This window comes from Trachemys scripta, chromosome 6 (genome assembly GCF_013100865.1).
Source record: "Trachemys scripta elegans isolate TJP31775 chromosome 6, CAS_Tse_1.0, whole genome shotgun sequence".
Taxonomy (NCBI): domain Eukaryota; kingdom Metazoa; phylum Chordata; order Testudines; family Emydidae; genus Trachemys; species Trachemys scripta.
The window spans coordinates 26,843,421-26,859,521 of NC_048303.1; the positions used below are offsets into that span (position 1 = coordinate 26,843,421).

General features: G+C 46.9%; 1 protein-coding gene across 1 annotated transcript in view; it reads left to right on the plus strand.

Annotated features, from left to right (window-relative positions):
• The first annotated feature begins 380 nt into the window (after positions 1–380).
• The window catches only part of CCDC152 (coiled-coil domain containing 152), a 38,678-nt gene continuing 22,957 nt past the window's right edge, over positions 381–16,101 (plus strand). The window contains exons 1-2 of the mRNA XM_034773501.1: positions 381–467; positions 3,649–3,754. Of these exons, the coding sequence (XP_034629392.1) occupies positions 381–467; positions 3,649–3,754 (193 nt within the window). The remainder of the gene's footprint in view (positions 468–3,648; positions 3,755–16,101) is intronic.

Below are 16,101 nucleotides of genomic sequence, written 5' to 3' on the forward strand. Positions count from 1 at the left end.
GATAGCTGATTTTACATATAATATTTCATCTATTTCTATGTTGGATAGAAATTCATTTTAATTTGCAAGACTAATTTGATTTGAAGATAAGACATATTTTGCTCAAATTCACACCCATGCAATCCCTTTGACACATGAAATGAATGAGGGCATAGGTACTGGAACTCGGGGTGTCGGGGGTGCTGCAACACCCTATGGCTTGAAGGGGTTTCCATCATATACAGGGTTTACAGTTTGGTTCAATGGTTCTCAGCACCCCCACTATAAAAATTGTTCCAGCACCCCTGAATGAAGGAAGAATTTGTCTCAAGTAGTATAAATTCTTAAATCAATGTTAATTTTATATATAATAAATACTGGGTGATATTTTCTAGAAACAAATGAATCACACCAGTGAAGCAAATATGAAGAAAATCAGTGTGGCAAATCTTGATAAACTTTTAGATGACTTCTCACAGATAGAAAAGGTAGGTAACAAATTAAGCTGAAATGGCTTTTTGTTAACACTTTGTGACATATTTTTAAACACTTTTTTAGTGAAATTTTCTTCTATGTGGCATCTGCAGTTGTCATACTTGTGGAATGCGCCCCCTAGTGCCACAGAACTTCAAAATCTGCTGCAAAGCTGTGCCTATTTGTGCCACACAATATCCTCTTCCATCACTGAATGTTTGGAGCCAACGCTGTAAAAAGGCTGTCCTACCCCAGTTACCTTAGTTGGCAGCATTCCTGGGCAAAACACCTTCTTGGTACTCACAGCAATTTTGGGTGTGGGGAGGGGTGCTTATCAAAAACTCCTCTAATTTTTATTGTTAATTTCTGTTGTAGTTAGCAGGCAAATATTAGTTTTTTTGTGCCATCGTGCACTTAATTTTTGTCTAGGCCAGGATCATTGGCTCTTTTTGTCATGGATTATGAGGCTTCCAAGGATTCAGATAAAAATCAATTTAAGCATTGTACAGTAAGCTCTTCTGTGTTTCAGGAAGCAGACAAATATTTTTGTAATTTGTTCTGTTGGGTGAATCCTCATTCTGCAGATTCCAACACAGTGTGTTGTGCCTTCATACCTCCAGCCCACACAGGCAGGAAGTAGAGGCTTTGGCCCAGATCCATGAGGGAATTTAGGCAGGCTGCCTTTGGCAGCTTGCCTGTGGGAGGTCCGCCGGTCCCGTGGATTCGGCGGCAATTCGGTGGCGGGTACACCAAAGCTGTGGGACCTCCCGCAGGCATGCCGCCGAATACGCGGAACCGGGGACCTCCCGCAGGCATGCCACCGAAGGCAGCCTGCCTGCCGTGCTTGGGGCGGCAAAAAAGCTAGAGCCGCCCCTGTCTGGACCGTGCCTTGCTTATAAAGGAAGGCCTTACAAACATAATCCTGGGTCTGACAGTGGATCAGACATCTGCCCTGCATAGCGATAGAATGGGCTGTTTTCAGCTTTAAAGCCCAGCAAGTCAGGGATAGCTCTGGCACCAAAGGCTTCAGAGCCAGGTACATCAGGTCATAGGTGTAGGGCCAGATTTCTAAAGATATTTGAAAATCCCACTAGTAGCCTATCTGCATCTTCAGGTGCCAAAATAACTTTAAAAGTGTGGCTCATGGTGCTTTATTCACCAATGAGCATCCAGACCTCATTGGCACAGAGAACATCTCAGAGAAGCGGTCCTTCTGGTACCAAAACTTTGGTAGCAAAGGCCAATTTGGCTTCTAGATAATATGACACAGCAGCCCTCACCAGCATCAGCTGCTGATATTAAGTAAGCACTTACTGGTGTGTTGGTGCTAGCCTCCTTCAGTACCAAAGAGCTTTTTCCATTGGAACAAGTCATGCAGATATTTCCTTCATGCAGGAATTGTTCAAGGAAATTGCTACAACAGTGAGGACCTCTCTTAAGTATGATCTCCTAAGCATCAAGCAGTTCATTTTAAGGATGTATCACTTCCTCAAAGATTGCACACTTTCAGAGATATTACTGCAATTTTTATTTAATTAGAACTACTCAGCCCAAGTTCCTAAGGGATTGATTGTACTGCTCACTAGATTCCCACAGTGGGAATATGCAGAGGCCACTTCAAGAGAAAATAATTATTTTCCATAAAAACTGTGGTTTTACCACAATGTTGTCTCTGCATAATCACACTACCTGCCCATCTTCCCCCTTCCTCAGAATTCTATTCATACAGGGCCTTCATCAACTCCACTGAAATTAAGAGAGATTCCCATTGAGTTCAATGGGAGCTGGCTGGGAGTCTGACCCATAATGTTTTGGAGTTTAGTGGAAGAAATTGAGGCAGTTTTGCTACAGAGCCCTTTTATAACGATAGTCATTATCATCACCTTCATCTCCTCTTTTCCAACACCAAGGTTGCATAGGGCCAAGATTATGAGCAGATTCCATCCACATCAGTTTTGAGTTACTATTTTAGCCTATTGAGGGGGTTGCCTGGATGGTTTTATATATACCACTCTCTCCTGGGACATCCATGGCCTCTTTCACTATGCACTCTTCCATAGAGAATAATTTTAGGGTGTCAGTATGAGGTTATTCTAGCATAATCTCCAACCATTGTAGTTGGCACCTTCTGATGATTGTAGTTAACTACTGCACTTTGAGTCTTCTACAGATGTCATCATTTAGGCATGACAAGGTTAAATAGACAGGTATGGCACAGGTCCCTCATTTTAAATGTGTGCAGTTTTTACTCCAGACACTTCGTCTGTACCCAGGTTTCCTAATTGTAAAGTAATTTGGGCACAAAGGGTGTATATAATCTGGTTTTAGCTGTCATGGACACTGATTTAAGGTTCCAAATGTTTTTATTCAGGCACACAAAAATTCTGCTGGCACTAACTATCCGCTTGTTGATGTCATCATCATAATGGCTGTCATGTATTATGATGGAGCTCAAGTAGCGAAAGCTGTCCACTTGGTCGATGTCTACACCGATCATGACTAGTTTAGCCTATTTCTTGATTTTTTGATGTTACCATTAGTTTGGTCTTTTGTCATTCTTTTTTAATCCCCGTTCTCTGGCTGCTTGTACAGGTTAATTGCAACTTTTTGGTTGTATTCCTCCAGAGGCATTATCACTACGATATCGCCTGTAAAGTCAAGGTGATTGATAATTTGCCCCATTATCATCCAACCTCCATCAGTACTACCAAGGGTGTTGGATAAGATGTTTTCTAAGTATAGAGCAAAAACCTTGGCTAAATATTTAGTTCTGCAAGAAGGAGCTCAAGGAGCCCAAATGGGTCCTGCTTTCTAAAGATTCCCACAGCTCTGCAGCTTGGAAGGGGACCTCCCTAAGCTTGAATAGGGAGAAGCAACACTCTGAAAGACCATCACTATAGTAACCATTATCAGAGTGGAGCCTAATTATCTACAATGCAAGCCTCTAACACCTAACTTCATTCATTTCTTTACAGCTAAATCATAATGTCAGTATAATAGACCTGGGAGGGAGGCACTGAACTATTCTGTAAACCTCAGCTCAATGTTGTGGGTTTTTTGTTTGGTTTGATTTGGGGTTGTTTGGTTTTTTGTTTTTGTAACATTCACTTGAAAAAACTGGGATTTAGATAGAAATTTTAGAACAAAAGGATTTAATTTAGCATTAACCTACTGATATTTCAATATTTTTTAAAGAAAATATTAGAAATTAATGGAAAGAATAGCCTTCTGGATCTTCAGCTGGAAAAATGTAATAGGTTATTAACATTAAGCCAATCGAAGGAAGACTCAGTAAAAGAGGGTAAGTGTCATTTTAATGTTTAAAAAAGGGTTGATTCCATTCTTATATTTGACAATTCAAAAAATAATTCCACTAGCTTCCATCATAAAATGTAAAATAATAACTTAGTAAGGAACATAAGATATCCTATTAATAAAGCAATTTTCTATAAGACTTTGGAGCCAGTCCAGTCAGATTTCCTATTGAAGTGTATGGTAGACAAGAATGTTGATTAACTCATAGCAGACTCAATGTGAAAGTAGAAGGCCAAGGGGAGACGATTACAGTAATCATGAGAAATAGCCAAGGCATGGACAAGAGTTTTAGCCGTACAGATAGTCAAGAAAGGTCAGAATTTGGTAATGTTAAAGAAGCGGTGACAGAATTTGGCAAAAGGGTGCATTAACGGAGGAAGAAGTAAAAAGAAGAGTTGAAGATTACTCCAAGCTTTCAAGCCTGGGAGACTGGAGGTGTGATGGAGTTGCCAATAGCAACAGAGAAAGAGGCAAAGGGGAAGGATCTGGAAGAAAGATAATTTCAGGTCTGGAAAAATTTGAGAAGGTGGTGGGATGTTCAAGAGGAGATTTTTCAGAAACATTTGGTGATGTGAGAGTGGAGAAGGGGAAGATATCAGGTTATAGACAACAGATGTTAATTGCTCCCCTGACAACTAGTGAAGCAGCAAACACTGAGCACAGTCTTGCTTTTTTTATGTAGGCAAAACTCCCAATGGGCCCACAGTTAATTGTCAAGTTTTTTTTTTTATCAATCACCCAGGTATAACCATATGGGAAATTTGTCAAGATATGTCTTACAGACATGGTGACATTAAGGCATAATTCTTGGGATTGGGGGTTCTTAATCACAAGTGGCTTACACTCAAATAGGGGTGGAGCAGCAAGCATTGATTCAATCTGCAGCTAGTTTCTCTCCCCCATCTTGCCTACTGGGTGTACTGATTGGGTAGCCTCATTTGTGAAAATCACCAGGGATTCAAAGTGAAAGGAAGACAAGAGCCATCCAGGGGTGTTGGAAAAATATTATTAAAATCTAATAAAAATTTCCGCAAGATGTATGCAGCAAAGGTTTCCAAATTGTGCTTGGACTAGAGCCCTGCATGGGACTTTTTAAAATCCTACTTCCACCTGCTCCTGCTATTATGGCAATGGGTCCTGCTGGACCCATGGGATCCCAGTCCCTCTGCAGGGCTCTACACTAGTCCTGTGTGGGGCTCTACCTTGAACCTACAGGATGGTATATGGGCAACAAGTTTCCATCATTCTGAGTGGAGAGTGAATGTATGGCAGAACCAGTTACTGAAAATGGAGGCAGGATTAAAGATGTGGATGCTCTCCCTCTATGGGTCATATTTGAAGAAAGTAGGTTTTCCTTGGGTCCTAATCATAAAGCATTGAGATGCAGTATGTAATCTATTTTTTAGCATGAATAAACATTATTTCTGAAAATAAGTCTGTAGGACACCCAAATAAAACACAATTTAAGAGACTGGGATTGGAAGTAAGTGAAGAAGAATTACATGATTCCTGAATAAAGAAGGCAATTGTGTTATAGGTGGAGCTGAGAGCACCATCTATTGGTAAGATCACCTGACACTAATTACACTGGTCTACAATTTTTGAGGAGAAGTCTGCTTCAGAGATAAAATGTGCTATTTATTATGTATTTTGATGTGCTGAATTCAAATATGACAATTAAAACAACTGATTGGCTACTGTTTCTAAGATATTTAAGTTTTTACATTTTATGTCTATGTATATTGTGTAGATAGTAGAGTTTTAATCATAAATTGTAAACCTAGGTCTTTTCATGTGTTTATGGTTGCTTTACATGATAATATTTCACCTATCCTCTTTATGTAACACTTTAAAAATCAGCAAAGGGTTATATAAATAAAATTTATTATGAAACAAAAGGCAAAAAACTATTATGTACATAGTTTAGACCTATTCAGTGTCTACTCGGTGCTTCTTGGCTTGATGTATAAGAGTGGTAACAAAATTTTCCTTGATTCAACAAGTGGTGGATTCTGAACACTTTTCCTCCCAGGCTCCAATGACTGTCAGAGTGGCCAGTCTTTCTTGATGTAGTGGGAATCTCTTGCACGACTATCCCATTCGCAGAGAAAACAGCAGTACTTTGTGTATCCAGTCTGCAGACCAAGCAAGAGAGCAACAACCTTCAAATCGCCACAAAGCTGCCACTGATGTTGGTCATAGTTTATGCACCTCAAAAGTTGTTTCATGTTGTCATAGGTTTCCTTCATATGGACTGCATGACCAACCGGAATTGATGGCAAAACATTGCCATTATGCAGTAAAACAGCTTTAAGACTCGTCTTCGATGAATCAATGAACAGTCTCCACTCATCGGGATCGTGAAAGATGTTGAGGGCTGCCATCACACCATCGATGTTGTTGCAGACTACAAGATCACCTTCCATGAAGAAGAATGGGACAAGATCCTTTTGCCGGTCACGGAACATGGAAACCCTAACATCACCTGCCAGGAGATTCCACTGCTGTAGTTTGGAGCCCAACAGCTCTGCCTTACTCTTGGGTAGTTCCAAATCCCTGACAAGGTCATTCAGTTCACCTTGTGTTATGAAGTGTGGTTCAGAGGAGGAGGATGGGAGAAAATGTGGGTTCTGTGACATTGATGGTTCAGGACCAGAAGTTTCATCCTCTTCCTCTTCCTCTTCCTCTTCCTCATCTGACTCAAGTGAGAATGATTCTGGTGCATCAGGAACCGGCAGTCCTTCTCCATGAGGTACTGGGCGTATAGCTGATGGAATGTTTGGATAATGCACAGTCTACTTTTTCTTCTTTGACATACCTTTCCCAACTGGAGGCACCATGCAGAAGTAACAATTGCTGGTATGATCTGTTGGCTCTCTCCAAATCATTGGCACTGCAAAAGGCATAGATTTCCTTTTCCTGTTCAACCACTGGCGAAGATTTGTTGCACAAGTGTTGCAGCATATGTGTGGGGCCCACCTCTTGTCCTGATCTCCAATTTTGCAGCCAAAATAAAGGTGATAGGCTTTCTTAACCATAGTGGTTATACTGCACTTTTGTAATGCAGAAGTCACTTCACCACAAACATAGCAGAAGTTATCTGCACTGTTCACACAAGTACGAGGCATCTCTGCTCACTTTGGCTAAACAGAAATGTGTCCCTTTGCAAAATCAAACACTGACAAATAAGAGAGCAAGACACTGGATGATTTCTAGAGTTGATATAGGGCAATTTGTTCAGCAGAATGATGTAAGCGTCGTTACGATTGCATCATCCATGACTTCTAGGAATAACATGATGCAATTCATATCATGTATGACGCAATACCAGCTTCAGATTGCATCATTCATGGTTTTGCCTAAAAAGCAAGTACTGTCCAAACCCAGTCATAGATTTATTCATAGATCCAGTCAAAGATGTATTTTAGTCATTTCTGGTTTAAATTGAGATCCCTTCCCTTTATAACTCACTTATCCTCCGCCATTCCCAAGTCAAGGGTCGTATATACTGACCCAATAGCATATCTTGAAAACTAGAGCCAATCAACAATTTTAAGCATCATTTTCATTCTCAGTGACCTAGAATTAGTAAAGTTTGACCCTACATTTATTTCAGAAGCATTTTGGCTGTAGAGCAGTGTTATGAGACCCTGTTTTTAGTTGCTCTGCCAAACTAACTGTGTGTGTTGAAATTTTCCATGCAGTGTGTCTGCCTTGGGTTGAATTCTTTTAGAAATTTTCAACAAAAATGGTTGCGCTCCTTCTCAAAATAAGGTGACGGGAAAACACATAATTTTAGACACATTAAAAAAATCTTACAACCTTTTTTGGTGAGAGGCTTTGGAGCAGGCACTTCAAATTTGGTGGCGGGGTGGGGTGGTTGGGGGGGGTAATTTTTCTGAAGAGTCCTTCTGTACAGAACATATTCCAGCCTGGTACTGTAGGTACTGAACAGGATTTTTTCCTGCAATTGCTACTTCTGGCTTCTGAGGATGCTGTGGCAATGGGCACAAGAAATGAGAGCAAGAAGATTGGCTGTCTTTCCTGTGCTCTCTATGCTCCCCCTACTGGCAGCCAAGCAGTGTGAGGAGGAGGATGAAGTAGCCTACTGAAATGCAGGGGCTGGAAATGCAGAGGGGTAAAGGAGGGAATAGATTGGGTGAAGGAGCCTAGGGGAAGACTGGGAGAGGAAGTGGGAGCTTAATCCAGCTCCTTGTGTACATGCATTATGTTACAGTCTTTGATTTCATGATCACATACTATTTGTTTCCACACGACCCCTACTTCATTCAGTGCAGAGGATGGACGATGCTCTGGAGATGTATCAGGATTGTACTGTGAATGAGGCTTTGGTCTGTTGGACCACTGCCTTATTTGTTGCAGATGTTGGAAGATATACCGTGAATGATAGAGGACTGCAGGAAAAGAAAGGATGGCTTCAGACACAGGCAACCTTTATTCTAGCATTTCCTGACTTCTGAGTGCTTGACTTTGCAACCTTAATATACTTTTAATGTAGTTCTTCTTAGAGTGCTCCCGGCTTCAAGCAGTGCGCCTCCTGCCCACGAGCGACCCGCACGACTCCTGTCTGAAGTGCCTGGGAGAGTCCCACCAAACAGATAAGTGCAAGATCTGTAAGGCCTTCAGACCAAGGACCAAGAAAGAGCGGGACTTTCGGCTCCGGCAACTCCTGATGGAGGCGGCACTTACCCCGGACACTCCCTCTGCGAGCCAGGCCCCGGCGCCTAGCGCCTCGGTGCGCAGTGCCCCAGCAGCACCGGCAATGCCGACAGCGCGGGTGGTGTCGGACAAACCTCCCCGGCACCGGACCTCGTCGGCACCGCAGCAGATACCTCGACGCAGGTCGTTATCCCCGGGGCATAAAAAAGCCCATAAGACGGGGACCTCTGTGCCGAAGACACCGGCTCCCCCAGTGCCGGGGGTAGAGCCGAGTGCGCCGGCGGAGCACCGGAAACAGGTGCCTCCAGCACTGTCGACTCCGGCACCGAGGCCGTTGAGTCCGGTGCAGATAGCGTCTCCACCGAGACCGGCGGTAATACAACTCCCGTCGACTCCGGAGACCTTCGTGGCGGTGAGAGACTTGATAGCTCTCACAGAGCCGGCACCGCCTCAACCACTGGCACCGACGGCACCGTTGACTCGCCCGGTCCAGTCAAGGGGGAAACCTGCCCTGATGCGCCCTCCATCGCAAGGGCTGGAACCTCGGCACCGGTCCAGGTCCCGAAGCAGGTCCCCACGCCGCTCGCAGTCCCGGCACCGAATATCACCTCGGCACCGGTCGTACTCGCGGCCAAGATCTTCGTCGCGGCACCGTTCTACGTCTCGGCACCGCTATGATCGTCGGCACCGATCAACGTCGAGACGTAGTTCTCGGCACCGCTACGGTCGACGTTCGACGTCGAGAGGCCGCTCCCGGCACCGGGCATACTCCAGGTCCTCGTCGAGGTCCAGATCCGGCTCCCGGCACCGACGAGGTCATCGGCACCGATCGCGGTCCCGGCACCGTTCACCGGCACCGCGCAGAGATAGATCATCTCCGGACCGGTACCGTACGGCACCGCAGCCCACGGGGATCGTTTCGTCTCTCTCGGCACCGCCATGGCCGTCAAGATCGGTGTCTCGCTCCTTGGAGGACCTGTCGAGATCGGCATACCCCCCTCAAGGGCAAGCCGAGGAACGGAACTTGGGCCATTGGCAGGAGATGACAGAGGACCACTCTCATGGCCCATCTCACTGGTCGTTTTGGACCCCGTGGGCGTACCACCAGGAGCAAGGGGCTCCAATACCATCGACCTCTCGCTCGGGTCACTCGGTTAGAAGGGCCCCAGAATCCACCATCTCTCGGCCTCCGCCAGGAGGTATGGAGACTTCCGTGTCCACGCCACCTGACACCATAGTCCCAAGTACAGGTGATGCTCCGACCCAAGAGCAGGGGGATCAGGACCCCCCCCTGGATCCAGTACCACCGGAGGCATCTTCCTCCTCCTCGCCGGATGAGGCAGTGGCGGGCACTTCATGTACAGGTCCCCCCCCGATAGATCTTCGGGCTCACCAGGATCTCCTGCGTAGGATGGCCCGTAATATGGACCTGCAGGCGGAGGAGATAGTGGAAGTGCAGGATCCTATCGTGAACATCCTCGGAGCGGATGCCCCATCGAGGGTGGCGTTACCTCTGATCCGCACGATACAAACTAATGCGGATACGATATGGCAAACTCCTGCCTCTATCCCACCCACAGCGAGAGGGGTGGAAAGGAAATACTTTGTCCCGTCTAAGGACTACGGGTACTTGTATACCCACCCCCAACCGTGTTCACTGGTGATGGCATCAGTGAACGCACGAGAGCGCCACGGCCAGCAGGCTGCAGCGCCTAAATCAAAAGAGGCTAAGCGGCTCGATTTGTTTGGCCGTAAGGTTTACTCAGCCGGAGGGCTGCAACTTAGAGCGGCGAACCAACAGGCGCTACTGAGCCGCTACAATTTTAACTCCTGGAACTCTATGGGGAAGTTTAAGGAGTTGATTCCCCAAGAGTCCAGGGAAGAATTTGGAGCCATGGTAGAGGAGGGTAAGAAGGTGGCTCGGACCTCCTTGCAGGCCTCCTTGGACATAGCAGACTCGGCTGCGAGGACTCTGGCTTCGGGTATCGCTATGCGGAGGATCTCCTGGCTTCAAGTTTCGGGTTTGCCTCCGGAGCTGCAGCAAACCCTACAGGATCTGCCCTTTGAGGGACATGGATTGTTCTCGGACAAGACGGACTCTCGCCTGCAGAGCCTCAAGGACTCGAGAACAATCATGCGCTCCCTGGGGATGCATGTTGCGGGCCCTCAGCGCAGACCTTTTAGGCCGCAGCCTCAGCGCTTCTACCCCCCCCCCCGCCTCGTCAGAGACAAGACTCGGCCCGGAGGCGAGGGCGAGGTGGTAGGAGAAGGTGGACCGGCCCTCAACCCGGCCAGAACCAGGGGCCACCTAGACCACCTTCAGGCCCCAGACAGAACTTTTGAAGGTGCGGTCGAGGACGGCGCCCCAGTCATCCCCCAGGATCCAGCCCCCTCCTTTCGGGATCGTCTCTCCCACTTCCACCGTGCTTGGTCCCTTATAACTTCGGACCGTTGGGTCCTCCGCACGGTGGAGAGGGGATACGCTATCCAGTTTTCTTCTATCCCCCCCTCCCACCCCTCTTCCCCGTCCCTCTTCAGGGACCCTTCTCACGAGCAACTTCTTATACAGGAGGTTTCTACGCTCCTGGCCATGGGGGCCATAGAGGAGGTTCCGATAGAGTTAAGGGGCAGGGGATTTTATTCCCGTTACTTCCTGATCCCCAAGTCCAAAGGAGGTCTGCGGCCCATCTTGGACTTGCGCGGACTCAACAAATTCGTAGTAAAGTTGAAGTTCCGCATGGTCTCTTTGGGGGCCATTATCCCTTCCCTCGATCCTGGAGACTGGTTCGCCGCCCTCGACATGAAAGACGCTTACTTTCACATCTCAATTTACCCACCTCACAGACGCTTCCTGCGATTCGTGGTAAACACGGTGCACTACCAATTTGCAGTCCTTCCCTTCGGCCTATCCTCGGCCCCAAGAGTGTTCACGAAATGTATGGCTGTCGTGGCAGCGTACCTTCGTCGGCAAGGGATACAGGTGTTCCCGTACCTAGATGACTGGCTGGTACGCGGTCGCACCAAAGAGCAAGTTCAAGCTCACGTCCACAAGATAGTGCACACATTCAACGAGTTGGGCATCCTACTCAACAAGGACAAATCCACTCTAGAACCTACCCAGAGAATAGATTTCATCGGCGCAGTTCTAGACTCCAGACGTGCACAAGCCATCCTGCCAGACAACCGCTTTGGCACCATCACGAGCCTCATTCAAGGGCTACAGGCCTTCCCAACTACCACGGTGAGGTCGTGCCTTACCCTGCTGGGTCACATGGCTTCCTGCACGTACGTAACCAGGCATGCCAGACTTCGGCTTCGCCCACTCCAGACCTGGGTGTCATCAATATACCGTCCACATCGGGACAGCATGAACATGGTGGTCACGGCCCCGAACTCGGTCCTGACCTCCCTCACCTGGCGGCTAGATCACAATGTGGTCTGCGAGGGGATGCCTTTTCACACCCCACAGCCCTCTCTGCACCTGGTCACAGACGCTTCATCTCTGGGTTGGGGCGCCCATCTCAACGAACACCATACCCAGGGCCTGTGGACTGCACCCCAGTTAGCCCTGCACATCAATGTTCGGGAACTGATGGCGGTGCGCCTGGCGTGCCAAGCATTTCTCAATCTCCTACGTGGCCGTTGTGTGTTAGTTCTCATCGACAACACCACGGCCATGTTTTACATCAACAAGCAAGGAGGAGCACGTTCGTCAATTCTATGCCAAGAGGCCATTCGCCTGTGGGACTTCTGCATCGCCCACTCAATCCATCTCACGGCATCCTTCCTCCCTGGAGTCCAGAACACTCTAGCGGACCGACTCAGCAGGTCCTTCCGGACGCACGAGTGGTCTATCCGTCCGGACATCATACGTTCCATCTTCCAGAGGTGGGGGTTTCCCCAGATAGACCTGTTTGCATCTCGAGACAACAGGAAGTGCCACGTGTTCTGCTCCCTACAAGGTCGAGCTCCGGGCTCCCTCTCGGATGCGTTTCTCCTTCCCTGGAAAGACCACCTGTTTTATGCCTTCCCTCCGTTTCCTCTGGTCCACAAGGTACTGCTCAAATTGCGCAGAGACCAGGCACAGGTAATCCTGATCGCTCCAGCGTGGCCGAGACAACATTGGTACACCACACTGTTGGAACTCTCGGTTCAGACACCGATCCCGCTTCCATTATATCCGGATCTCATCTCCCAGGACCACGGCCGGCTGCGTCACCCCGACCTGCAATCACTCCACCTCACGGCGTGGCTGCTCCATGGTTCAGCCAGGCAGAGCAGCAATGCTCGCACTCTGTCCAACAGATTCTGCTGAGCAGTAGGAAGCCCTCAACACGCACCGCGTACCTGGCCAAGTGGAAGCGGTTCTCCTGTTGGTGCGAACAACGAGCCACGTCCCCGTTGCAGGCACCCATTCCTCTCATTTTGGAATATCTCCTCTCCCTAAAACAGCAGGGGTTGGCGATATCTTCAATCAGAGTTCACCTGGCCGCTATATCGGCTTTTCACCCAGGGGAACTCGCGTCCTCGGTATTCTCTAACCCGATGGTCGTTAGATTCCTCAAGGGCTTAGACCGGATGTACCCACAACAACGTCAGCCCGTCCCGACGTGGGACCTCAACCTGGTTCTCTCCAAGCTCACAGGTCCTCCATTCGAACCACTAGCCACCTGTTCGCTTTTGTACCTATCCTGGAAGACAGCCTTCCTCGTAGCCATCACCTCAGCAAGGCGCGTTTCTGAACTCAGGGCGCTTACATCCGAGCCCCCTTATACAGTTTTCCATAAGGATAAAGTGCAGCTTCGTCCACATCCTGCCTTTCTCCCTAAGGTGGTTTCTCCATTTCATATCAACCAGGACATATTTCTCCCGGTCTTTTATCCCAAACCACATGCCACTCGCCAGGATCAACGTTTGCATTCCCTGGACGTACGAAGGGCCCTGGCCTTCTATATTGACCACACAAAGCACTTTAGAAAGACGACGCAACTCTTCGTTGCAGTGGCCGACCGAATGAAAGGCTCACCGGTCTCCTCACAACGCCTATCCTCCTGGATTACGTCTTGCATCCGGACTTGCTATGACCTGGCAGGTGTCTCAGCACCGCACCTCACCGCTCACTCCACGAGGGCCCAAGCTTCCTCGACGGCTTTCCTGGCGCAAGTTCCGATCCAGGACATTTGTAGAGCGGCGGTTTGGTCATCAGTCCACACGTTTACAGCTCACTATGCACTAGTGCAGCAGTCCAGAGACGATGCAGCATTCGGGTCAGCAGTTTTGCACACAGCAATGTCTCACTCCGACCCCACCACCTAAGTTGGGCTTGGGAGTCACCTAATGGAATGGATATGAGCAAGCACTCGAAGAAGAAAAGACGGTTACTCACCGTTGTAACTGTTGTTCTTCGAGATGTGTTGCTCATATCCATTCCAAACCCGCCCCCCGTCCCCACTGTCGGAGTAGCCGGCAAGAAGGAACTGAGGGGGCGCCGGGTCGGCTGGGGTATATATTCAGCGCCATGAAGGCGCCACTCTAGGGGGCTCCACAGCCGACCCGCCGGTGTTGCTAGGGTAGAAAATCTTCCGACGATCGTGCACGCGGCGCGCGCACACCTAATGGAATGGATATGAGCAACACATCTCGAAGAACAACAGTTACAACGGTGAGTAACCGTCTTTTTTCTGTGTGTAGTTTCTCAACAGTATGAGTTTTTAAAAAGAGGCATTCACATAATATCTAATGAGGATTTTAAATTTTAACATATTACAGGAGAGCCATCTTGTGTTCACATGTTCATATTGCAAAAGTTTGAAAAAACAGAATAGTTTTTTCCTTATAAATAACTTCTGGTTTCTGAAATTATTTACCAATAAGAAATGGCCTGTTTCCCAAACAAATTCAAAATTGTATTTTCATAGTGGTTTTGTTTAAGATGCTGTGATGGGGTATATACATCCTGCACTAGCATGGAAGGGGATAAGGAGCTGCTTTGGGCTGGAGTGGCCCTGCCCTGTCACACCTGCAAATGGTGCCAGGACTGGAGGAGGAGTTAAAAATAAGTAATTCTACTCAGATGGGGAACCCTGGGATGGAAACAGACTGTTGAGCTTTTCCAGTGCATGAGAGGGGACTGACAGCTCGCAGAGCCCCTGCCCTCAGAGAAGGAAGGTGCAAAAATCCTGAGTTGAAGGAGCAAAGAACTGGAGCCCAGTGAACTCTAAAGTGGACATTGATACTCCAAGGGCCCCTCTGAAGTAAGGGAGGTCCCTATGCTGGAAGGAGCTGCTTTACTTTTCTCTTGTTTAACTCCTTTTGCTGGCTATGGGCTGTTTGGTGGCATCACTCGGGACATAGAGAAGGGATGAGGCAGTCTCAAGGCCCCAGTTGGACTGTGAGTGCTGACCCACTAAAAAGATGCCCTGCAGCACCTGTTGGGGTGGGGATGAAGTAATTGACTCGTGTGTGTGCACTCCCCATGTAGCGGAAAGGGGCTGCCCTCCACAGAAAGATTTGTGACAGATGGAAGACTGGAACAAAGTACAGAGCTGCATACTCTTTTAATTTCTCCAACTTTTGTCCGGATTATAAATCACATGATAATATCTGATATCCGAAAGGGGAAAAGAGAGATTGGACAATAAAAAAACAAAACAAAAAAAACCTATGTCTATTTAGGAGCTATATCTAAATCAATCCTCCTTCACCTTCTACTTAATCTCCAAATTTAAATTCAATTCATAAGAAGAAAAGCAAGAATATCAGAAACAATATCTCCATTTAAAATTTAGGTAAAATAAATTTGATGAAATTTGAAGATGCACTTATCCTTCATCTATTGGTATTTCCAATAAAATGTGAGACTTAGAACACACAAAAACTATATAAATTATGAAGGTGCTGGTTCCTCTCGTCCTGTAATCTTCAGAATCAAGAATCCCACCACTGTCATTGTATATTGCATTAAAAAAAACTATATTAAATTAATGTTAAGGTTGCAAAGTCAAACACTCAAAAGTTAGGAAATGAAAGAATTAGAATAATAGCATCATAGAAGTGTAGGACTGAAAGAGACCTCAATAGGTAATCTAGTCTAGTCCCCTGCACTCAAGGCAGGTCTAAATAATAACTAGACCATTCCTGACAGGTGTTTGTCTAACCTGCACTTAAAAATCTCCAGTGATGGAGATTCCCCAGCCTCCTTAGGCAATTTGTTCCAGTGCTTAACTACCCTGACAGTTAGGAAGTTTTTCCTAATGTCCAACCTAACCCTCTCTTGCTGCAATTTAAGCTCATTGTTTCTTGTCCTATACTCAGAGGTTAACAACAACAATTTTTCACCCTTCTCCTTGTAATACCTTTTATGTACTTGAAAACTGTTATGACATCTGTCCGTCCCATCCCCCAGCCAGTATTCTCTTCTCCAGACTAAACAAACTCAATTTTTCCATTCTTTCCTCATAGGTCATATTTTCTAGACCTTTAATCATTTTTGTTGCTCTTCTCTGGACTTTCTCCAATTTGTCCACATCTTTCCTGAAATGTGGTGCCCAGAACTGGACACAATATTCTAGTTGAGACATTAACAGCGCAGAGTAGAGTAGAACCAGTGCAACCTTAACTTGACTTCCTTGTGCATATGCATTATGATACAAT